Source organism: Lygodium microphyllum, chromosome 22, assembly GCF_053477565.2.
Source record: "Lygodium microphyllum isolate KBCC chromosome 22, Lygodium_microphyllum_v1.1.10, whole genome shotgun sequence".
NCBI lineage: Eukaryota > Viridiplantae > Streptophyta > Polypodiopsida > Schizaeales > Lygodiaceae > Lygodium > Lygodium microphyllum.
This window is the reverse complement of record NC_141156.1, coordinates 113,524,735-113,551,171: the sequence shown is the minus strand read 5'-3', so window position 1 is coordinate 113,551,171 and position 26,437 is coordinate 113,524,735. Positions and strand designations below refer to the sequence as shown.

The window sequence follows — 26,437 nt, the reverse complement described above, 5'->3', positions numbered from 1 at the left end:
CACACAGAGTCGTGCCCCCTCTATGTTCTAGGTAAAGCAACAATAAAATCCATGGAGATACTCTCCCATTTTCCCGAAGGAATTTCTAATGGATGGAGAAGTCCTCCCATTTTTAATTTTTCAGCTTTATTAACCTGGCATTTATTACATTTGACCACATAGTCAAGGACGTCCTTATTCATTCCAGGCCAATAGAACTGCCTTTTAATAAGACTATAACTCTTATTAACTCCTGGATGTCCCGCACTAGGGGTATCATGACACTCAAAGAGTATCTGGTGCCTTATTTCTATATCTTTCGGGACACATACCCTACCCTTGTAGAGTAAATAACCATTATCAATGGTAAAATTCTTCCACTTGAATCCAGTTTGAGCAACCCCTGATGCTCCATTTCCTAGTTGAATATCCTCAGATATTCCTTCCTCAGTAGAAGCACTTTCAGTTGGATCCCCGTTTTTTATTGCTTCCCATATGTTGAAATATGCCGGATCAACCTGACATTTCCCTTTTAAAGATTCAAGCAAGTTGGAAGTGAACTGAGTAAAACTCAATTCATTAATGATGGGCATTCCGCTGAGTGCATCAGCTACTATATTATACTTTCCTTTTCTATATCTTATTTCATAGTCAAACTCTTGGAGGAGTTCGGCCCATCTGGCTTTACGCCCATGTAAATCTGGTTGATCATTAAGCCACTTAATGCTTTCATGATCCGATAAAATCAAAAGTTTGGCACCATACAAATAGTGCCTCCATTTCTTCATTGCATGTACTATTGCATACAGCTCCCTCTCATAAACAGAATAATTCTGTTTTGCACGATCTAATTTCTTGCTTTCAAAAGCAACTGGTCGACCTTCTTGTAATAAGACCGCGCCTATTGCCTTATCACTGGCATCAGCTTCAACCACAAATGGTTTATTGGGATCCACTATTAATAATACTGGAGCTGTAGCAATAGCTACCTTAAGTTTTTGAAAACTTTCATTTTGGTCTGTTCCCCAATTAAAACTTTTCCCTTTCCCTTTAAGTTGGTCTGTCATTGGAACAGCTATTTTGGCATAATCTCGAATGAATCTACGATAAAATCCAGATAAACCTAGGAAGATCTGCAGCTCTTCCAGGTTCCGTGGAGGTGGCCATTCAATAATTGCCCTTACTTTTTCTGGATCCATGTTGATTCCCTCTTTCGAGATTATATGCCCTAAATATTTGACCTCTTGTACAAAGAATTCACATTTAGTTTTCTTCGCATAAAGGGAATGTGTTCTTAACAGTTGGAATACTAATTGTAAGTGTTCCAAATGTTCTTCTTTTGATTTACTAAAGATCAAGATATCATCCAAAAAGACTACTACAAAATGTCCTAGATAGGGCCGTAAAACACTATTCATCAGCTTCATAAAGGTAGCTGGTGCATTAGTGAGGCCAAAAGGCATCACCAGAAAATCATAATGCCCGTATCTAGTACGAAATGCCGTTTTGGAAATATCTTGTGCCTTAATTCTTATTTGGTGATAACCTGATCTTAAGTCTATCTTTGTGAAGAATTTTGCCCCTTGCAATTGATCAAAAAGATCTTCCATTCTGGGCATAGGAAATTTATTCTTCACCGTTATTTTATTAAGTGCTCTATAGTCAACACAAAGTCGCATAGAACCATCTTTTTTCTTTACCAATAAAATTGGTGAAGCCCAAGGTGAATTACTAGGTTGAATAAATCCTTTATCCAGGTAATCCTTAATTTGTCTCTCAACTTCTTGATGCTGTGTTTCACTTAACCTATACGGTGGTTTTGAAATTGGATGTGTATCCTTATTTATATCAATTGGGTGATTTATTTCACCCCTATCAGGTGGAAGGCCACTTGGTAAATCAGAAGGAAACACATCTTTAAAATCATCTAACAAACTGTTCAATTCATTGTTTACATTCAATTCGCAAACATAAGAAAATTGTTGCTTTATATTACAGAAAGTAAAAGTACTCTGTACAGGAAGAGACCATAGCATATATACCTCACAAACTTCCTTCTTTATCAGCTTCTGAACTTCAGTAGAACACAGCAAAGGATTATCAGATACTTCATGTTCACCTTGAATGACAAAAATCTTACCATCCCTTTCAAATTCCAGTGTATTATGGTGATAGCTACGTTTTAAGGATGGTTCCAATCCCCATAGCCACTCCCTCCCTAGAGCAATATCAGCTCTTTCCATATTCATTATTTGGAAATCAAGCTTATCTTTATATCCTTGAATCTCGATTTCCAAATTGGATACCATTGTATCCCATATTTTATTGTCTTGGCCTTGCATCATACGCACAATGTATTGATGCTCACTGTTTTGTTGGGGAAGTTTCAATTTTTTGACAAGTGCATAATTTATAAAATTATGTGTGGCAGAGTCATCAATCATGACTCTAACCCGTTTTCCAGCTATCAATCCATGTACTCTAAGTAAATCATGTGGCCCAAAAGTAAGCTGCCACAAAGAAGTTGACATACAACACTTATGTTGTATATCCCTGTGCAAGACCTCTAAAGATTTATACTTTTCATGGCCCTTTAATTCTAAGGTCTGCACTACATGGATTTGTTTTTCTTTTCCCTTGCCCTTGTCCTTTCCTTTGTCTTCCCCCTTTTTCTTTTGAGGGCAATTCCAAGCAGCATGGTTAGGGGATAGGCAATTGAAACACAACTTTTCTTTTTTGGCCTTATCAAAGTCATCAGGACTTAACTTTGGCCTCATATATGGTTTCTTTTCAAAAGGTTGTTTTTTAGGCTTGAAAAATGGCATTTTTCTTTTAAATTTGCCCACAAATTTTGAGGTTTCTAATTCCTTAGACTTGGGGTCCATATCAGTGAGACTGGTGAGTGTACCTGGACGCGTACTATCTTCATAAATTAATGCAAATTTAATTGCCTCTTCAAGCGTCTTAGGTAAACTCCGTTTTACTTCCTTTTTACAGGCTTTATCCAATCTCCTAATGAATCCTCTTGTTTTTTGAAATTCATCAATTCCTTCCAGTTTGAGGATTATCTCACGATATTCCTCCAGATATGTCAGTAGGGGCCGTCCCTTTTGTCTGACATAATCCCAATCTTCCCAGTTTCTTTCCATTTCATTTTCAGGAAGAAATTCTTTTAAAAAGACTGATTCTAATTGAGCCCAAGTTTCAGGTATTTTATTCGCCTCCTTTAAAGTTCGCCACAACTTATATGCTTTGGGCCCCAAAGTTAAACTGGCCTCCAGTGCTTGGAGATGTGGTGGGGTATTTTTTAATTTATGTAAATCTTCCCATTTTTGGAGGAAATTAAAGATTGTATCTTTATTCCTATCTTTTTCCTCCCCGTAAAATTGAGGTGGTTTCATATCCTTTCAAACCAGATTATCCCTCAATTTATGATAAGTTTGGGGTTCTTTAGGATCTCGCATAGTCACATCTAAATCTTTCGATGAAGATGGGACATCTGAGATTTCTATCTTATTTTTATCTTTTTCCAACAATAAAGTTAACTGAGATTTTATTTCAGTAAGTGTTTGAGTTAAAAACTCCATTTGAACCCCCTGAGTTTGCACACGAGCAGAAAGATCATCAAATTGCTCTCTCGTGGCAAAAAATTCTTCCCATTGTTCTTCTTGTATGTCTGGTTCATGGGGATCTACCATAGGTTGATCCCCGAAACTAGAACTTTCCATTACCCTTTCTTTCCCTTTTTCTGCCATTAATACACTGGAATTGGAAAGCAAAAATAAGAAATTTGCATACAAGATAAAATACTTCCCTGATTTTTAATGGTAGGCTGTGGCTTCAGTTGTGTATGAAGTTTTTCTGCCTGTCTCACAGCAGTCGCAGTCCTATCTGTCTCAGGAGCAGTCTGATACTGGCGGCTCCCTTCTGATCTAGTTCTCGCGGATGCTGGCAGCTTCACATCTGATCTGGTTGGTCTTCGCGAATGCTGACGGCTCCACGCTTGGTCTGGTTGGTCTTCGCGACCCTGGTTCTTACGTTTTTTTTATTTTTCTGCCCGTTTCTGCCCGTAACGTTTTCTGCCGCGGGTCCCCGTAACGTTAGACCAATATTAGATGTCACTTACGTGACGTGGCGCTGCACTTCTAAAGTGACGAGTCGCTTCTCCATTTTCTTCACGGCCCGTCGATTCTCACGCGACGGGACAGGGCAGAAGTGACGGCACGCGACGGGACAGGGCAGAAGTGACGGCACGCTTTCTCACGCGACGGGACAGGGCACTTCTGACTTCCGTCGACTGATGCTCACACGGCGTTACAAACTGACGACCTGACGGATTCCTTAATGATCAGAAACATAGGCTCTGATACCAATGTTAGATTACGGGAACAGATTTCTTGAAAAGATGGAAGCACGAGACAGACTAACCTCCCAGCCACGCCTAGATAAGTGCTGGCCCTCAAGCTTATCTCTTTGCCAGCCGTCAACTTCCTGGAGTCCTACTATTCCTGGACTCCCTTACTCTCTAGGCTCCCCTTAACCCCGTTCGGGCGCCCAAGAGCCCGGACGGTCATTCTCGTGCATGTTCCCCTAAATTTACCTTAATGTAACATTAAATATCCCTTTTAATGTCACATTCCACACTTATGACCTTAATGTGACATTAAATATCACTTTTAATGTCACATACACAGTCCGAACAGCCACCTGTTTTGACACAGATGCCACGTGCTACTGAGGACATTGTGGAAGAGGCAATAGAGCAAGAATTGGCTGATATTAGACAGCCTAAAAGAGCTCCTCGTTGGCTCTTTGAAACTTTGAAGGACAACAACTTAGATGCTCCTTTGCAGGCCCGTACGAGAGCTGCAGCCAAAAGAGATTTGGCAAACTCGGTTGCTCATGCATTGATTGCTATAGCATTTGACGAGGAGCTTGTTTGTCACAAAGATGCCTTCTCAAATGAATTGTGGATGAAAGCCATGCAGGATGAATTGGACTCCATTCATGCAAACAAAACATGGGAGTTATGTTACTTTCCTGCAAGCAAACATGCAGTAGGGACTAAGTGGGTATACAAGGTAAAAAGAAAAGCTGATGGTTCAATTGACAGGTACAAAGCCCGTCTTGTGGCCAAAGGCTATGCTCAGAAGGAGGGCATTGATTATGAAGAGACCTTTGCCCCCACTTCACGCATCACCACCATTAGATGTGTTATTGCCCTGGCTGCCCATAATAATTAGGAGGTACATCAGTTGGATATAAAGACAGCATTTCTCAATGGTCTTTTGGCAGAGGAAGTCTATGTTGCTCAACCTCCAGGCTTTGAGGTTGAAGGGTCTGAACGCAAGGTATGCTGACTTAAGAAAGCCTAATATGGATTGAAACAAGCACCCACGGCTTGGTATGACAGGATAGACACTCATTTGCTCAGCCTTGGCTTTCAGAATAGTCCTACAGAAGTGACTTTATGTATCCGCAAGAGGGGAGCAGATTTGCTGATTTTGATCCTCTATGTGGATGATATGATTCTCACTGGGCCACATCCCGAGAAAATTGCAGATTTCAAGCAGGAATAACAGCAGTCTTTTTCCATGACTGATCTTGGCCAGTTGCACTACTATTTGGGCATTCAATTTGCTCGATCTGAGGGGGGAATTGTGATGTCACACTCAAGTACATTGGGCAGCTTCTACATAGATTTCAGATGGAGGATTGTAAGCCTGTCTCCACCCCATTAGAGACCGGTTTTCATTTCTCTGCTTAAGATGGCAGTGGTCCATGTGATGCTACCTACTATCAGCAGGCAGTTGGTTGTTTGCTTTATCTATGTCATACTCGGCCACACTTGCAGTATGTGGTTTCTCAGTTGAGCAGATACATGCACAGTCCCACTCATCACCATTGGCATGCAGTGAAACCTGTCTTTAGGTACATCAAAGGCACGCAATACTTGGGCCTTCTCTACAGGGCTGATACTTCACTTATCATGCATGGGTTCACTGATAGTTTTTGGGCTGGTTGCCAGGATACACGCAGATCCCACATTGGCAAGTGTTTTATGCTTGGTTCTTCATGCATCTCATGGTTCAGCAAGAAGCAGGCTACTCTTGCCACATCTAGTTGTGAAGCTGAGTACAGAGCAGCTTTCACAGCTACAGTAGAGTGTGTTTGGCTACGGAAATTACTTGCAGATCTTCTGGTTGGTCAGACAGCTCCTACCGTCATCCATACTGACAGTTAGAGTGCTTTGGCTATAGCACGAAATCCAATGTTTCATGCTCGCACAAAGCACATTGAGGTTCATTATCATTATGTCAGAGAGAGATGGTCAGATGGTGACATCAAGTTGTCTTATGTTCCCACTGAGGACAACTTGGCAGATCTATTCACTAAGGCTCTTCCGCGGCATAAGTTTGAAGCTTTTCACAAGCTTTACACTTGGTCCCTTTTGTTACGTGATCTGCCTTCTCTGTACAGTCATAGGTTGCTATATCCACATTGGATGAATTTGTGCAACCATGACTTAGTCTTTCAGGTATCTTGAGACGTTTCCAGGATACTTCAGCCCATACCATCAAGGGGGGTTTGTAGGCCACTCTATGGGCTATCCATAGGTGTCACTCATTCCTTGGTATGTGCCTTGTAGGCCTAGATATTATCAGTTAGGACCTATGGTACACTTAGTACTAGTTCCAATTTGGACACCTAGTACATGTATGACACCCAATTAGGGTTTCATCATGTTAGGTTAGGGTTTCATTATATTAGGTGTATCTTTTGTATTCTTCATAACTTCAGTAATACAACTTCAGCAGCACGCTTTGCTTCCTGCCTCTGTCTCCTGTTGCTTCAGTTGTCCACTCCACCCAACACAAAGATGGCACAGAGACACTTGAGAATGGAAGTTGCCTAGCCAATTTAACTATTGGCTAGTCAGATTATTTTTTAGGGCACCGAAATAATTAATAGATTAATTTTCAGTATTTAAAGACTGAAATTTAATATTTTATTATGGATAATGCAAGAAAAACCATTTAGGAAGGCTGCACTTCTTTAAAATTCCCATGCAAGACTGAAAAACGTCTTTCGACGCCGGAGACAGCATTTTTAGTGTATTTAACATGCAAGCAAGAGGAAGGAGATGTTGTTTGTCTAATTTGCAGGCATTGGAGGACCTTGTGAGGCAGCCAAGGGCAGGAGAAAACTAATCAACAGCAAGTGATAACATCTACAGGCTGTTGAGACAGGGCAGCAGTAGTAACTGATTGATTTTCTTCAGTTCTTTGCATCCACAAGCTGTTAAGATGGGGCAGCAGCAGTAAATGACTGATTTTCTTCAATTCTTTACGAAGAAAGTCAGAATTTTCTCTCTCCTCAGCATTCTCTTTCATCTCTCAGCCTTTCTACAACCTTGCTCCAAAGATTGCAGCGTTGAGATCACCAGAGGTTGAGAAATTTCGGATTTCTCTGTTGTAAACTCTAATCTGCAACATAAATAAGCGTTTAACAGTAGCCTCGAGAAGCGTGCCAAAAATTGGAAGCTCCAAGACTTGGATTCAACAAGGCTGAAGCTGTTTTTATCCCATTCAAGTGGAGGGACCAACAAATAATTGAATTTGGGGCATTTTCCATCTCCATCAAAGTGAGTGAAGGCCAATTGATTGCCCGAATCAAGGGGCAAATCAAATTAAAGACTTGCTACTCGTTTTGAACAGCAAAGGGAGTTGGAATACTAAAAAGGATTGGGAGAATCCCATAGTACATCAACTTCTTCTTCAATTTAGTTAAATAAATACCAAAAGGGACGCCGTTTTTTAGGCCAACAAGGTGTCCAATGTCCAAGATTATATGGTAAAGTGTGCATTTCAGTTTTGTGAATTTGTTAATTGCTGTAAATAGTGCTTAATCGTTATTTACCACCCTATCCGAGGAGGAAGGCTGGTTACATGGTTCCACTGCCGAGACACCACTCAATCCCTTGATTTGGTGGGCCGGAGGCACCTGATTGCAAGCCAAGCTTTGTGCTAGTGCTGATTTTTTACTCTCAGCTGAGAAACTACAGCAATATGTCTTAATACAGCGAGATGGACTCAAGCAGTGATAATGCCTCTCAGTATGAACGTTCACATAGGAATGAAGGAAATGCAATTCCTAACCTTGCAGACCATGGACAGCAAGCTAAAAAGATTGCTGTCCGGCAAGATGCATAGCCTTCAGGGCATAAGGAGGTTGATGACCAACAAAGTGAAGAGGAATTTGATGACCAGTTCAAGAATCGGATGAGGACAGCAACAAATCTCTTTGTTGAATTGGCAAAGGATCCTCAATTTACCTGATTTTTGAATGTTGCAAAGAAGGATAGCAAAGGCAAGAAGAAGAAGACATCTTCTACACCTTCACGACAGCAAGACGCACCAAAGATAATGTGAAACCCTTCATTTGAAGCTCCCAAAGATGCTAATGAAATAAAACAGTTGGTACCTATGGGGCAAGGAATGTAAATGTAAGGCCATCATGCAAGTGCCAATCCAATGGATTTTGGATAGCCGCACATGCATGCTATGATGGGACAGCCGAGATATTTTGGTGGAAGCTCAATTTTTCATGCTATAGTTGGACAAGGACCACATATGGGAATGTATGGCACAAATCCCTATGGTATGCAGCAACCAATGCATGGTGTGCAAGGCCCAATGTATTCGAGTATGGCTGGAAATATGCAAAACTCTATGTATGGCAGCATTGGCTTGATACTCGGGGCACAAAGTAGCATGTTTGGTATTGCATCTGTACCCCCCAATGCTTATGGGGCTCAAGGAATGAACGTTGGTCATACAAATGCTCCATATCGCATTGGTTTTTATGTAAATTCAGCAAATGCACCCTTTTTCAAACAGCCAACATATGACAACTTGACACCCAAAGGGCTAGCAAAAGACTATGATGAGGTGGACATCATAAGAGCTTGGAATAAATTGGATGCTAGGGAATGTGCATGAAATCCGCAGCTTCTTGGGTTTATGTTCTTACCACATGATGTATGCGGGTTTGCTAAAATCGCATCTCCATTGTATGCCTTGCGGAAGAAGGATATGCCATTTAGATGGACAACAGTGGAAATTTCAGTATTTGAAAAGTTGAAGGAAAATATAACTTCAGATCTTGTGTTTGTATTGCCTGATCTAAGGAAGTCATTCATAGTTCAATGTGATGCATGTGGTAATAGCATATTGGGGTTTTTCTTATGCAGGACAACCGAGTTGTGGCTTATGAGAGCTGAATTCTCCATGGTGCAAAAAAATTTTGCAGGTCTATGAGAAAGAGCTCTTGGTTGTAATTCATGCACTGTCTACGTGCAAACATTATTTATTCGAAAATGATTTTACAGTGCAGACTGACAATCAAACTTTGAGGTACTTTCTAACGCAAACAAAGTTGCCAAAGATGCATATGAGATGAGAAAATTTTCTCTCTATGTTTCATTTTCAGATTGTACATATTGATGGTAAAAAGAATGTTGCGGTTGATGCACTGCCATATAAGCCACAAATTTCAGCCGTCAGCATGGTTTAACACACTAAGTTGGATGCAATGAAAGAGCAATATGTTGTTGATTCAAACTTTGCTAATGTTTATGATCAACTTTGCAATGGCTAGAGGCATGAACACTTCGCGCCACGAGATGGATTTCTGATGATGCATGGACAATTGTGTGTCACAAAGCAGTTAAGGCCTGGAGTTATCACTAAAAGTCATGCTCCTCTGTATGCAGGACACAAAGGTATTCATGCCACGGTCAAAGCAGTCGAGCATTTCTTTAATTGGCCCGCTTTGAGGCATGATGTAGAACAATTTGTTGAGATATGTATCATATGTCAGAAGGTAAAGCATGATAGGCAAAAGATGTCGGTTTTGTTGCAGCCCTTGCCTATTCCAAATAGGCCTTGGCAGAGCATTGCAATGGACTTTACTTTTAAGCTTCCTAAGACACCTACAGGGAATGATGGGATATGGACTATCATTTGCAGGTTTAGCAAACAAGCCCATTTCATTTCGGTGAGGAAGAAAATAAAGACTGATCATATCTTTAAGTATCATGGTATACCAGAGTCGATCATTAGTGATGGAAACCCCTAGATGACCAATTTATTTTGGAAGGGCTTGTTTGAGAATATGGGTACCACGCTGAAATTCTCATCATCCTTCCATCCCCTAACAGATGGTCCATTTGAGGAAGCAAATTCTAGTGTTAGATCTTTTGAGGTGCTATGTTTCAGACCACAAGACACAGTCGGAGCAATATTTGCCCTTGGCTGAGTTTTCTTACAACAACATAGTGCATAGTTTTACCGGCAAAACTCCATTTCAGGTGGTCGAGGGTGGCAAGAAGGTACCACCTGATCTGCAAACTAAGGATAACATCTTTGAGACTGATCGTTATGTGGAAAACTTGGATGTACCCTATGTGAAGATAAAATATACACTTCAGAGATCGCAAGAAAAGCAAAAGAGAGTAGTTGATCGCCACAAGCGTGCTTTGCAATTTGCAGAGGGTGATTATGTATTGTTGCGTTTTGAAAAAGCAAGGCTGAAAAAGATGAAAGAAGAGAAAGATTGTATCCGAAGTTGAGTATGAGATACTATGGGCCGTTCCAGGTGTTGGAGAAGATCAGCAATGTGGCATACCGGCTCAAATTACCTCCACATCGGCAATGTTTAGCTAAAATATGCATTACTTGCTGATTAGCCTTTTAAACAGGCCCAAAACACACTAAAATTCTCTCTTTTAGAGTAAAAACCCTAAAACGGGAGCGGTTCGAGAGAGTTCAGTGGAAACCTTAATTTTTGGGACACCCTTCCACATCGATAAATAGAGAGGCTACCCCCATTCAGCCTCATTCCGTCTATGCAGGTTTCTCACTCTGCGTGCAGATTTCAGCCATCGCTCTCCTTCCACGTGGCTGTCCAGCCCTATAGCCTGCTGCCACTCCATCTGTGTTTGCTCTTGCTGCTAGAGCCTTCATCCATGCTGACGTCAGCTGTGGCGACATCATCATCTGCTGCAATCTCATCATCCAATCATCACCAACCACATCAGACACTATTTCAATCTGCTGTTTACAGCAGACTATGCGCAGTTTCCAGTCCCCCAATCTGTGGTACACTACTGCGTTTACCAATTTCCAGTCTCCAAACTGCCGCATTTTGGTGACCAGCCTGCTGCCATTCACTATTCAGCATTCTTCACACTCTAACTGGTGGTCACAGACTTGGGATCCATCTCCGGTGTACGTCACACTCCGACATTGCTCTGCCCTTGAGCACACTATACACTCTTACATTCATTTACAGCATTCATTCACTTTAGAGTTGTGTTCTCTCTCTCCCTTCTTCTGTTGTGTTTGAGTTTTGAGTTTTGCGTTTAGAATTTGGGTTTTGAGTTTTGCATTTAGGGTTTGAGTTTTGCCCTCTATCTGTGTCTGTCTCTTTGTGTTTCTATCGTGGTCGTACACTGTGTGTCCTCGGTGCAAACCCTAGCACTTTTCTTCACATGGTATCAGAGCTGGTGCTCTTGTAAAGAGTATCCGGTGGATATTCTCGAGAGCTAGTCTTTTTGCGAGGCACACAATACGACTCATAACCGAATCACAATGTCCCAGACACCTTTTCTAGGTCCTATGATGTCTTATCAGGCTTCTCCATCATTGGAGTCGCTTAGACGGCATTATGGACTCGGTGAGGAGGACGACACTCCACCTTCACCACATTTCACTAACATGATAGAGGAGGACTTTGAGGAGTACTATCGCAACAAGTACGGTGATGTTTACACCCCTCCTACCAGTTTTGCTACCACATTTGGACCAGTTGGTGAGGTTGGTCACCTCTCCGATCATGGAGGACACACGGCATTCAAAACGTCTGGCAATCCATCTTCATCATCTCAACCAGGTCCAATGTTAGGTTTGTACAATTCTTTTGTGTTGCATGAATCAAAACCCTCGCTTGTTTCTTCTTTTCAGGTACGGGATTCGGATGGCTTTGCGTATGTGAACTTCGATAGAGGGGGCTCACGAAGCAGACGGAATTCAGCTACATCTAGAGCTTATGTTTCATTTGAGCATATCGCACACACTTCTCACTTCCCTCCAATCCCACTCTCTTCTATATCACACCTTGATCACCTCTCATCATCTTTCCAAAACCTTGGATTACACTCCACATTTGCATCACACCCCCTAGGGGTTGGATGTTCCATCTTCGCTCCTAGCAGCTTTTTCTTCTCCACTACATTCTCTACCTCTTTGCACCATGGTACTTCATTTGGGGGAATGCCACCCTTTAACACAATGCCTCTCACCTTTCAACAAATGAGCACACCCGTAACTCCGGGGTCGACTGTGATGGGCATCCCTCTCACTATCCCCAGCTTCACATCTCACATGACCACTCACATGCAGGGGTTTGCATCCTCAGCTTACGGTGCGTCTTCACATACTCCTTGGGTTACACCTATGCAAGGATTCCCATCTTCTGCTTCTCGTGTTCCCATCCCATCTCCTTGGGTTTCTCATGTGGCTACCATGCCCATGCCTAGTCACCCCATCCCTACCTATGGATCCACCTTGCACACTACCCGCATGTCTGGTGGGCACTCTGGAGCCCATTCCCAAGTGTACTTCACTCCCCCATCCTACCCACAGTACACTTTTTCACACTATCTATTTCCGAGCACTACCACTCTTGTTGCAATGGCCAAGAATGCCTTCACGAACAAGACACGTTTTAACGGGTCGAATTTCACTACTTGGTCGAATTTCATGCAACAAGTGCTTGAGTCTCAGGATCTTTGGAACCTCGTCATTAGTCAAGAGCCTATGCCGGACCCTCGACTAGCTTACCCTGACTACATCTGTCAATGGAGAGCCCGCAATGCCACAGCCAATGTTGAGCTGATGCAGGGATTGCTTCCTGAGTTTCACTCTCAATTGCATCGCTTCCCGCTCGCGTCAAAGCGTTGGAGTCACCTTCTCGACCGCTATGCGGCTCGTGATCGTACTCGGCACATCAATCTCGACTTTGAGCTTCAAGAGTTCTCTATTAAGGAAGGGGATGATGTGAAAGTCAGGCTGGCTGAATATAGGCGGTTACTTGCCGAGTTCGCCACTACTGGCTCTCCAAAGTCAGACGACGATCAAGTTACATCGTTCTTGAATAAGTTCCCTGAAAAATACTTCAATTTCATTCACCACATCATCTGCCAACCTTGATTGCCAACCTTCTACAAGTTTCAGTGCCACTTCTTGCGTTACGCAAGGCTTCATGATCAAGTCTACAAGAAATCCTCATCACAGCCTTCTTCAGAGCAGAGGGGATTGGTTGCCTCTTCTTCGGGAGGGAAAACCACCAATGGCAAGAATTCGCAAGATGCAAAGGCAAGACAATCAAAGGGTGACTCCTCTTTCTCAGATAGAACCAACGAATCTAGACCTATTCAAAAACCACCAATGGCAAGAACTCACAAGATGCAAAGGCAAGACAATCAAAGGGTGACTCCTCTTTCTCAGATGGAACCAACGAATCTAGAGGCTCCATGATCAAGTCTACAAGAAATCCTCATCACAACCCTATTCACAACAGAGGGGATTGGTTGTCTCTTCTTCGGGAGGGAAAACCACCAATGGCAAGAACTCACAAGATGCAAAGGCAAGACAATGAAAGGGTGACTCCTCTTTCTCAGATGGAACCAACGAATCTAGACCTACCTGGCAGTAACTCCCTAAGAAAAACCAATTTTGCACACACTGCTAGAGAGCAAGCCATGTAGATAAGGAGTGTCGCTCCAAGGCCACCCAAAAAGCCTCAACAGACTGCTGCAACTGCATAGTCCAGTGGGGCTACACCTTCCACTCTTGTATCATCTACTCCATCACCCGTTGTTGTTCCTAGACATGTGGCTCGAGTACAGCCTCAGCAACCCATCTCTTTCACTACCCCTAAGGGACTGGCTAATTGGTCTGCAAGTTCCGATCCCATTGCACTTCATGCATCTATCTCACCTTCCTCCCCACCTCGTCAAGTGTTCCCTTCGCAGAGCCCTACTACTAGACGTACGCAATGGTGGCCACCTTCTTAGACTAGTATGTCTCTAGGTCCTTTCGGATACCCTAGATTAGTCTAGCATTCATTTTTTGCACACATTCATTGCATTTATTTTGAGTTCGATTTTCTTTCTGTTCTGTTTTGTTTTGGAGCATCTCACCACTAACCTCTGTGTTTGTAGATTCTCATCTCTTTTGCAGGGTTTTGTCTTTCAATGTAGGGCTAACTTGCAGATTGCTTTGGTCCTACCTAGGCTAGAGACGGGGGATGCGCACCGTTCCTTTCATGGTTTCATCATTCTAGGAGTGATTGCTCTTCTTCCAGCATGACAGTTTACCCTCCCGAGACAGATCGTCCTGTATCTCTCTCAATGCTATCATGGCGGTGACTTCTACCTTGCTCTTCTAGCGAGGTGCTTCATCCACTTCATCTTCTTTCATTCCTTATGGTTTTCGGCACCACACAAAGCCTGACATCAAGCTCCTCTTCCTTCTTTAACATCTACATCCAAGTTGAGAGGGGGTTTCTACCCTTGGTATTCTACAGGCTTTGGCACTTTGTCTTTGACATCGGCTTCTTCCTCCTGTTGTACCTTACCCTTTGCATTGCATGATTTCATCATCTTTCTACTAGGGCGCTTGGGCAAGTAAACAATTTTCCCATGAGGGACATTGTCCCAATGGCACCTGCTGCATGAGCATTCTTCAGCATGTAGCATACTTTGCATCTCATTGTGTAGAGCACCACTTGAGCAGATCCTAAGTTGTTTCCATCAACGGCTGCTGTTACCATACCACCATACTACTTCATCACATGTATACCTCATCTCCTATTTTTCCTTATCATCACACCTTGAGTGGACGGGTTAGCTTGTACTGTTTCATGATGTCTTGCATGTACCCTCCCTACTCCCGTCTTCTGGGTCACTATTACTCAATCGGCTGCATCCCATAAAATTTACCTCACTTATTCAAAATGAAAAAAAAGTTTCATATAGTTCCATCCACCTTTGTAGGGCTTGGTCAGCCACTGGGTAGCCGATGTGCATCCTTTGTCCAATGCCCTGTCCTCTCTTGGGTGACTATTTGGATTCCCTTGGTAAGATAACCATCACCTCTGTAGTCTTAGTAGGCCACTGAGCAGCCGTTGTACACCTTTTCTCCAATGTCCTAGCTGCTTTGGGGTGGGACGCCTTGGGGTAAATAAACATCACAGTGGTTGCCCTAACCTTTCAGCTCAATTTTGGGCCTAAGAGAGGGTGTTGAGCTAAAATATGCATTACTTTCTGATTAGCCTCTTAAATAGCCCCAAAACATATTAGAAAATGCTCTTTTAGAGTAAAAACCCTAAAACAAGGAGCCGTTCTAGAGAGTTCAGTGGAAACCCTAATTTTTGGGGTGCCCTTTCACATCTATAAATAGACAAGCTGCTCCCATTCAACCTCATTCCATCTGTGGGGGTTTCTCACTCCACGTGCAGATTTCAGCCATCATCCTCCTCCCACGTGGCTGTCCAACCCTCGAGACTATTGCCACTCCATCCGTGTTTGCTCCTACTGCTTGGCCTTCATCCATGCTGACATACTTGGTGAAATTTCATAATTATTTACCAATGGATGCCAAATGGATGGAAGAGAATCACTTGGCATACCATCCTTAGTTGTTGCAGCTTTATCTAGATGCCTTTCAATTAGAGCCGACTTTAGTTCGGGCTCCGTCAGGTTCAGCAGAGCAAGGGTTCGGAGTAATTGCCTGATGCTCAAGGGGGAGGTAGCACTTCCACTCCTTCAATTATGGACAGCTCTTGTATTTACTGGATCTCGGATGTACTCAGCATGTATCCAAGGTACTGCGCTAACAATATGTTTGCCATGAGGTCACTACTTAGTGTACTAGTCACTGTGAAATGTGTACACATCAGTATGAGTTTCACCTGGGTAGTGGAACTATACTTTTGCATCAGCTTATGATCAATTTGGCATGAATTTTGCCTCAATTTTAAGACAAAATTAATGATCAGTTTCAGCTCAGTTTTTTATCAACTTAAGAACCGTTTATGGTCACTTTTTGGATTAGTTTTACATTAGTTTTTGCACTGATTACTGGTAGTTTTTGCAATGAGTTTGTGATCAATTTGGGACCACATTTGTAGCAATTTGTGATCAGTTCTCAAATCAGCAAGTGCTCCGTTTATGATCAGATTATGCTCAGTTTTCAATGATTTACATTTAGTTCCATGGACAACAGTATATGTTATGATGCCATTGATATTTTAGTCATGGTTTATGCGTGTTTATGCTATGCTATGGTTTGGTTTTGCCAAATGAGTAAAGCTCATGAGAAATAGACATGTCACATGATAATCTAGTAATGTTTTTGAGATTCTTTGTGAGTCTTATGTCATGTTATGATCGGTTGGTAATTTTCAGCATGTGCTGAGCATATGGAATGGTTGAGCAACACTGCACAATGTTGTGTTAACTATGATGCCTTGTGGAAATTCCAATCCACTATTTTGCTTTTGATGCATTTGGTAGTGCAATCGTGGACGATTGCAAGGAATTTAAGGGAAAGGACTATCATGAGGACATGTATTTTTGAAACCTCACTTAACATGTAAATTAATTTTTAATGGCATGGTTAAGTAAATGTTGCACATGTGAGGTGTAATTGGGATTAGAATAAATTTGCCATTGCTTGAGTTTGCTTACAACAACAGAATGCATAGTTCCACTAGCAAAGCTTCATTTGAGGTGGTTGAGGTTGGCAAGAAGGTGCCACCTATCTTGCAAACTAAGGATAAGGTCTTTGAGGCTAATCGTTATGTGGAAAACTTGGATGCAACCTATGCAAAGATAGAGTATGCACATCACAGATCACAAGAAAAGCATAAGAGGACAGCTGATCATCACAAACGTACTTCGCAATTTACAGAGGGCGATTATGTATTGCTGCATTTTGGAAAGGCAATGTTGAAAAAGATGAAAGAAAGAAAGAGTGTATTCAAAGTTGAGTATGAGATCCTATGGCATGTCAGTTTGTTAAGGCCTTTTCATAGTGATGAGCCAAAGGATATGTCAATTGAAATTCAGTCTGAGGTTATGGAGCTCGATGAGATTTTTGTACTCAAGCAAATTTTGGCACATAAGAAAAGAAAGGTCAAAGATAAGGTTTCCAAGAGATACTTGTGAAATTTTAGAATTGTTCACCAATGTATGCCAAATGGATGGAAAAGGATGACTTGACAGACCATCCTCAACTGTTGCAACTTTACCTAGATGCCTTTCAATTAGATTCGACTTTAGTTCAGGCTCAGTCATGTTCAGCAAAGCAAGGGTCCGGAACAACTCTCGTATATAGTAGATCTCAAATGTATTTAGCATGTATCCAAGGTACTGTGCTAATAGTATGTTTGCCATGAGGTCACTACTCAGTATACTAGTCACTATAAGATGTATGCAAATGAGAATCAGTTCCACCTTAGCACTAAAACTATACTTTGCATCAATTTATGATTAGTTTGGCATGAGTTTTTGCCTCAACTTGAGAAAAAAATATTGATCAACTTAAGCTCGATTTTTTATCAATATGAAAACTCTTTATAGTCACTTTTGGGATCAATTTTGCATTAGTTTTCGCATTAGTTACTAATTAGTTTTTGCAATTTGTGATTAGTTTGGGATCACATTTACAACAGTTGGTGATCAATTCTCAAATCAGCAAGTGATCAGTTTCTAATTACTTTATGCTCAGTTTTCAATGGTTTACAACTTGTTCCATGGACAACAGCATGTTAGTAAATGTCATTGAGTGTTTCAGCCATGGTTTATGCTGAAAATATGGTTTGCTATGGTTCCTAAGTTAGAATAGTTGAGAAACATAAGTTATGGATGCATCCAATGAGTTTCTAGCAACAATTTTGAATTGATTTTCAGTTTTATGTTATGTATATACTGGCTAAAAAATTTCTACAAGTTTGGAGCATGTAGCATGGTTGGACAATACTGGCCAATGTTGTGACTCTATGCCTCATGGAAATTCCAATGCAGTATGCTTTTCCTTTGGCGCAATGCAGTGCAATCGAGGACGATTGCGGGGATTTAAGGGGGAGGTCTATCACCAGGACGTGAAATTATGAGATGCTTTGATCTCTCTAATAACATTTGATTAAGTTATTAATCTAATATGCAAGGTTGTTTTGCACATGGTAGTAATTTCATGAACACACCAAGGACTAGGATATAGTGGTATCAAATGAAAAAAGTTGTGATAAGTTATGTCGGCTGGGCTTTGGGGGTCAATTGGTGTTATTTTTGACCCTAGCACAGTTATTTGGCCAATAAGTGCCAGTGGTGACACTAGAGACTAGCATTAATTAATTAATTAATGCCAATCTAAGAATCAACAAAGATTGGGGACCACTCTAGGTTGCAAATGGCCTCGCCAATTTAATTATGAATGGGTCCATTTAAATTTGGGTAGGGTCAGAAGGGCTGAAATTAATTTTCAAGGTTATTTAATTCTAAAAATTAATTAAATGGCTCGATAATGCTGAAAATTGGGTTAAGAAGGCTGCCACTTCGCAAAAAAGCCCGAGCAAACTGAGAAAACGTTTTTGCGGGTTGAGTCTTAACCATTCAGTCAATCTATAGCTTGCGAGAGGAAAAGAGAGACCTACTAGTCCATTTTCCAATCAAAGATTAGCAATTTGCTGCAAAAGACAGCCATCTAGGGGCCTCAGAAGACAAGGGACAGCAGGGAGTCACCTGCTAAGGGCTAGCAACAGCATTGTTGGTCAGGTGACAACATTTTGGAGGTGCCTAGCAGTAGTAGGTGACTGCATGAAATGCAGGCTAGAGCAGACAGCAAGCAGAATTTAGGGTTTTCTCGTTAAGAAAATTAGCTCTCTCTCTCATCTTGGCTTTCTCTCACCCCCTCCAACCGATTCTTAGTAGATCTCAGACATTCGAGCAGATCACAGCCAAATTTGGTGGATACCAAAGAGATCTCTACTATAAACCCCAAATTTTGCACAAATTTAGGATTTACCAACCACCTTGGGACCCATGCCAATTGATGAATGCATCGTACACTGAATTCTGCACCTACAATTTGTGTAATTGTCACGAATTTCAGATGTTGGATCAATTCTAAAATGAGGTAGCATTTGGCCAATTGGTGGTTCCATCTATGCAAGTCCTGGGTGAAAAATCAAGGGCCAATACATGAATTTATTGGATCTCTTGGAGTCATGTCCATACCCCTAACAATATGGGTGGTGGAGCTATTCTTGATGTGAAGACTCATATGGTGGCCCTCTGCTCGTCACTAGCGAGGATAGCCAAACATGTACTGATGTAGGAGAACATGGAGTGGGCAGCCTCATGCAGCACTGAGCAGGCATTGGACCGAATACATCATCACAAATGCCTTTTGATGGGCTTTCTAGCAATGCCTGTAGGATAGCTGGAAACCACAAAGGGTGTCATACTTCCTCTAGCTTCTCGCACATGGAGGTTTGCTAGCTAGCACAAATGCAGTAGGATGGATCTACAAGTGTAGTCCACAGCAAGGTTTGGAGACTCCAACGCATTGTCTATAGTCATGCATGCAGTGCAGTTGGTGTGGAGAGGAGTCTTCCATATTCTTTGCCATGTTGTGACCAACCTGGGGTGCATATCCTAGGCAGCCATCTATCGGCATTTAGTTAGGGCCACCACCTTTTCTACAAGGCTGAGATACATGGCACAATCTTTATCATTGAGACTAGTTCTTGTGTTGTGGTCGGCTTGAATGCACTTCCCATCTACAAGGTACTCAAGCCCACAGCATCACACTCAAAAGTGTGGGAGATTTTGGGAGCCTCACAGGGTGTTACGTTTGGAAGGAGAGTTTTCAAATGAGTTTTGGCAGCAAGTCCCTCTATGTATACATGACCTTGGCAAAGCTCTAGACTTCCATCATCCACTCCCTCCACAATTGTTGGGACTAGGTGCAACACGATTCTGGAGCTCGTCAAGAGCTCCAACATCATCTTTTGCTCACCTGTTGACCTATTTTTCACAATGCAAGCCAACAACCCCAAGTAGCAATACACTCCTCCGTGGCTTCTTTCCCCTATCGTCCCCCAAAGCACCTTGAGAGACTTATATACCTAATTGTTTTGTGACTTTGGATCTTGCCTGTTGAGCACATATACTTTGTAGTAAAAATCTTCTGAGTAAGATACTTAGCCACACTTTTTTCCCAACGTCGAAAAGCAAAAGGACTATACTCTTTGGGCATGCTAGATAGGGACTACACATGGCATGCATCTCTGACCATATTTAGTTTCTTCTCAGTTTTCGTAAGGCATTCAACGCATGGACTTTATTGAATAGTGATTTCTATTGAAGATCATTTCAGCCTCTAGTAGATATTGATATGACTTTTTCTTCCTTCCTCTTGTCCCAAAACTCCTCCCCCCCCCCAAATAAAAGCACCTATTTTACATAAAGGTTAAGAGAATGCAATTGGCTACAATAAAATGACTCTTTATTTAGACACTCATTGGCTTTCTCCTTCAAATGTGTCAGCGAATGTGCTCAGTGGCTGAGCAATGACCTCAATTCCTAGGCATTCCTCATCTGCATTATTCTTCATATGCACTAGCTCATCATTTCTCAGTGTCACATTAGATTAATGAATATGCAGAAAACGTCAATCAATCACACAAAATAAGATATGTTAGATTTCTTAGACACCCAACAGCTTTCTCCTTCAAATGCTAGAGTTATTAAGTGTTTTTCCTTGATATGTACTAGCCAATTAATTTACCAAGGTTAAATTCAATTAAACAAGACTCTAACAGGACTGAAACAGATGCATGACAGATACTCCCTGATTATACTTGCATACCCGAATGATTGGAGGTGAACTAAGAGGTGATCCATTGCCATCTCGACAAAGGCAGCTTGCCAAGTCAAAACGAAATCCATCAACATGATACTCAGTAACCCTGGAGCAAAAAGGGCATTATGAATATATAGCAACTTAAAATATAATCATAGTTCTTTTTCCTGAGTCACGGTATGCTACTATTAGTTGGAGATTACAGAACAATGCCATGTAATACTTTCTATTTTCTTCCAGAAAAGAAATTTGAAAATTATATTAACAAATCCCCTTGGGACAAAGTATCCCAGCTTCTTCATCCCATACAACAACCCTTCCCCCTTCCTCCTTTTCTTGATGGACAAGAGACTCTCAATAAAAAGTTCAAAAATAACCACGTAAGGGATTCTCAAAATAACAAATATATAGCACGCCGAAAGATTATTACAAGGCCTGAGTGAATGACGAATCAAGAGGTATAGTCACAAACCACGTGTGGCCGACAGTGGAAGAAAGTGCCACAATCTAAGGTCCTGAAGCTCCTCCTCCTCAATCTTTGAGCTAGCTTGTATCCTGATTCCTCTCCAATCTCCCTCGGAAAATATATCCAAACCCTTGGAGAGAAACTTTGCAGAGGATACACCCAATACATCTATAGCATGCCTACATTTAGTGATCCAAATATACTATGCAATGATGCTAGTTATAGGATCCCATCTAGGGTAATGCCCCCAAGTCCACACTAACTCTAAAAAATCTGGCCTGACAATCTTGCTCAAGAGTTGACTGTTGACCCAAAACGATAGGCATGACTCCCCTATGTATCCTTGTATCCATAGACGGTGCCTCTATCTATGACTCATGCAACCATCCCCCATGTCGGCGATCAATTACTCTGCTAAGCCATGAAACACCATACTAAGGGCTCTCCTCCACATCTTGAAACAGGCTCTCCTCCATACTTCCTAGTCCCTAGGACTATCCCATATACAATGTCTCTACACCTCTTCCACTCCCCGCATCTAACACAAGCAATTGAAACTCTGCATGATCAAGCCAAGTGCCAACTGCCAACTGCCAAGTTCGATGCTTTACTAGCCACAAAATAAGCAAGATCTTTCTAGATCTAGAGTTATCCTCAAGTCTCCTTCAGAGTTCCCAAAGAAAAGGATGCATGATACCCTGTGACATCCAATGCTCAGTTGCTGATGGCATCACTCTAAGCCCACTTGTTTGGAGCCTCATACCCAATCAGGTGATCTCTACAAAGCGATCTCTCCAAACATACTCCCAAGGGTGGCCCCAGTGTATAATCCCTGAAGAGAACTCCTTGTATATGCCCAATACCTCCAGCCATCCATCATGCAGGTCACAAGATCCAGGTTTAAATACCAAATATTGTCACCATAAGCAGGTCACAGGATCCAGGTCTAAACACCAAATTGTGTCACCATGAGCCACAACCTAAATTGCTGACAGCATCCTATAAACTCCAACGGATCCAAATCCTCTTCTGAATCTGCAATCCTCATGTACTGGGAAAGGGAATACAATGATCTCCAAGCCCAGTATAATGGCAGCAGCAAATCCACATCAAATATCTTCCCAAGCCCTATAGCTTATACCTACTACAAAATCAAATGAATACTAGGCCGTAATGGTCCTCCATCAGCAGGAACAATAGACTCCAATCTCCACAGCCACAAGTGCTTCAACAATTCCCCACCTAGAAAAAGGCCCCTTACAATGAGCTTCACTAACAAGATCACTCTAATTGTCTAGTCTATGATCCCCAAATCACACCTAGATCGAGGCTGAATGATAATATCCCAACCTACTTTAGCCTCATTAGACTTCCATCTCAACCTCACCAAATGAAAGACCTAATGAAGCACTTCACCTGGCCAATTCTTAGCTTAGAGGAAGCCTAAAAAGAAGTAATATTCCACAAGGTGGCAAGTAGAACCTAGTTAGCAACCACTACCATCCTTGCTAGAGAAATTCTTGTCATACTCAAAATACAGGAGCTTCTGCCTAATGACCAGGGGTAAAGGTGCTAGTTGTTGTTCTTAAGTAATATGAAGGCCCACCTGGCAACCAAGGTATCTCCGTGAGGTGCTGCTAAGAACCCAAGTGATACTCTGAAACAAACTCTAGTCTAGCTATTCATTCAACTTGAAATACCTGAAATTCATTCAACTTCTGCCAATTGATAAGAGCTCCTAAGGTTCTACAAAAAGTATCCTTTGTTGCTACAAAGACCATGAAGTTCTTCTCCACTGCATCCAAATACACAGTCATGTAATCAGCAACCTCTGCATCCAAAGGCTCCTCAAACTCTACGATGGGCAGCATAATGTCGCAACTACAAATGTTGAACCTGTCACCTTTGAAACCACCAATCAAAAGCTAGCTATGAGCTAAGGAATAAAGGGCACTTGCTATGACTTAAGGAATAAAGGGACGCTGCCTCTGAACCAGTGTTCTGGAAAACCCATCCACAACATGGTACCCTCCAAGAACTCCCAAGCATTTAAGCCTTCGTAGATGGCCATGTTTATGCAGATTTCACAAGCAGCAAGTGCTCTGAATAAATAATTTGGACATTACTCGCAGTGGCGAAGATGCCTTGTAAAAGGAGGCCTTTACAAATGTGAGTGAAAAAGAACACGACAATGAAATCGTTAGGTCTCCACCTGGTACTTTTTTAGTTGCCTGAAATCAAATATTCATGCGCATAATAACCCCAGTCAGATTGGCTATAAGTATTGTTGTTTGCCTCTCAATTTTCATTTTTTTCACAATACATGTTCTGCTAAGCGATGCAGATACAAACTTTGCATGTATCTTTAAACATTTCAAAGTTTCAAGTGGAATTAGTCACTCATGGATTCTTCGTCCTGTCAACATTAAGCAATAAGACAATGAGGTTCTCTCTCTTGAAGTGTGCAAGAGCTGTCAATTTCTAGAAAGTAAAAAAGCTTTCCATGATACAGCACTCCCAAACAAAACCTATCTGGATAGGCTGTATGTTGTCATGCATGAGAAGGAACACTTTGAGACTGAACACTTAGGCAAGGATCTAAAACACAATACTAATTACAGTGATTCGTCTCCACCGAGTAATCTCCAATCTACCCTTGTTGCCTTTTGGAATGAGGTGAGTCAATCCCTTAAACACCCTCTGCAGTTTACCTCCTGATGCCATAATCTCCTACAATGCTACAAGAAATCCTGTGCTGAACAAGTGCCACTAGCTCAAAAACAAAGCCTTGGCCAACTCCTCATCCCCTAGGGACTTGCCTAAGGGCAAGACTAGTAAAGCAGCCCCAAAGCTCCTCCAAAAATGCGGCCATCAAATGTCTACTTGTCATCCCAACGAGCACTCTTCCAATCTCTCTCTTTTTTTTTCGTAAAAGGTCATTGTATTAATTACAAAAAAAAAGGTACAAGTTTACATGATTACAAGATACACGAGGGCTCTAAGCCAACGTGTGTAAAATCCCAATACGAAGCCACGAAAAAGTTACACAAGTCATGGCAAAGACCCGGAGGAAATTGCCATATGCCAGGGAAGTAAGTCCTCTCGAGGGAGCAAGTCCGAGTGCCGAATGAGATCTATCTGCCAATGCAAGAGACCTTTAAGCCTGGCAATTTGGCTCGGTACATTAGAGGCCCAATCAAAAACAAAGGCATTCCGAGTGGTCCAATTGTGCCAGCATCCCCAGTATCTAAAAAAGTGGAATAAGATCTTCATATGCAACTGTGGCGGTGTGGGGTATTTTGGGCGCACAAAAACCCAATCGAAAGATGTTAATGAGGACCCCACCACCGCGTGCCAAACCTATGACAGAGCGACCAGATATTCTTAGCGAGCGGGCAAGAAATAAATCGATGTCGGGCAGATTCCACAGTAGTGGTGTAGAAGAAACAATTGCCGTTCAAGATTTGACGCTTGGAAAGGGCCGAGGCAACAAGAAGACCACCAATCATCACCCGCCAAAGAAAGACCTTACATTTGAAAGGTGTCTTATTCAACCAGCCCTCCATCACAATTGCCTTTCACCATGACTGAGATTTCCGCAATCCCCATACAGTATTAGCTTTAACACCCATCCATTGATGATCTTTAATTAGAAGATGATACACCTGATTAGCAGAGGCCTTTTCCAGACTCAATCGGCCTACAAGGTCCCAGTCCTACCAAAGACGATCCACAGCAAGGGCAGGAAAGGGTTGCCTGCTCTGAAGCACTAACAAAAGCTGTTCCCATAAATCACGATATCCATGCGGGTTTCTGAAAAGTCTCTTGGCAGTACAAAACGATGCGAAGACATTACGATTGGCAAGGGTGGCATCTGCAACTGAAGTCACACCCAAACGGGCCATTCGGTTAAGTTTTGGCCTGAGCTCATGTTTGTCTTCCCATGAAAGTAATCTCGAGACTGCCAACAATTCCAGTTGAAAGGAGTTAGTATGCAAGCGGTCCTCCACTGGATGGCAACGCGCCTTTTGGAGCACCACTTTCCAGGAGCCGACCAAATGCAGTAACAGAGAGGAGGAGGGACTGAAAAACCGAGAGTTTGCATTAAGGACATGCCACCAGGAGCTCCAAAGTTGTGTATTACCATGCGGAAGCCCACTGTCCTCAAGAAAATAACGGGCTATAATGGACCACGGGTGATGATCCACACACATAGCGCGAAAAAGAGACCAACGAAGTGCCAGCATATGAGTTTCGGCATCCAAAATAGCTCCACCATCCAAGCGCTTGGGGGTACATGTATGTGACCACGAAATCCACGAAATACCTGCGTGCAATGAATCCTTCTTCCATAACGTGAAACGAATGGGGAGAGTGAGAGCCTTCAAAGTAGTAGGAGTCCATGACAGCAATGGCAAGAAATATGTGAGCATTGGCAGCATAATTGTCTAAGCCACTTTGAGGTGGACATGGAAGGGCCACGCTTGCGACTTCCAATACATAAACTTAGCTCCCAGTTTGTGTGAAATCAACTCCAATAGTTGCTTTGTCCGAACATCAACACCCAACGGGTACCCAAGATGATGACAATGGAGCCACGGGGAACAACCTGACCCTGCCAGCCCAATGACTGTAAATCAGACTCCGTGCAACTGAGAATGGCTGATTTGAAGGCATTGATGCAAAGACCAGAAGCATGACCAAAGCATGTCCAAACATCTAATGCCTTGCGAATGTTGTCCTTTTCCGCACGCAAAATCATAAAGCTATCATCAGCCAAAGATTGGCTAATGAAGTGCTGTCCCAAAGGAAGAGACAATCCGGCCAGCTGAGTAGAAGCTGCCATTGAAGATAACATTGAAAGAACCGGGTGGGTCGCCAGGGCAAAGAAGAGAGGACTCAAAGGGCAACCCTGTCTGACCGAGCGTGCAAGGACAAATGGCTCTATAACCCCACCATTGAGCATAACCCGCGAAGAAGCCGCAGCACTAATGGT

At 42.3% G+C, this 26,437-nt stretch overlaps 1 protein-coding gene across 3 annotated transcripts in view; it reads right to left on the bottom strand.

Annotated features, from left to right (window-relative positions):
• The window catches only part of ISA3 (isoamylase 3), a 264,204-nt gene that overhangs the window by 62,903 nt on the left and 174,864 nt on the right, over window positions 1-26,437 (bottom strand). For all 3 annotated transcript variants that reach the window (XM_087662417.1, XM_087662418.1, XM_087662419.1), the window contains one exon: window positions 20,982-21,081. In XM_087662417.1, the coding sequence (XP_087518543.1) occupies window positions 20,982-21,081 (100 nt within the window). The remainder of the gene's footprint in view (window positions 1-20,981; window positions 21,082-26,437) is intronic.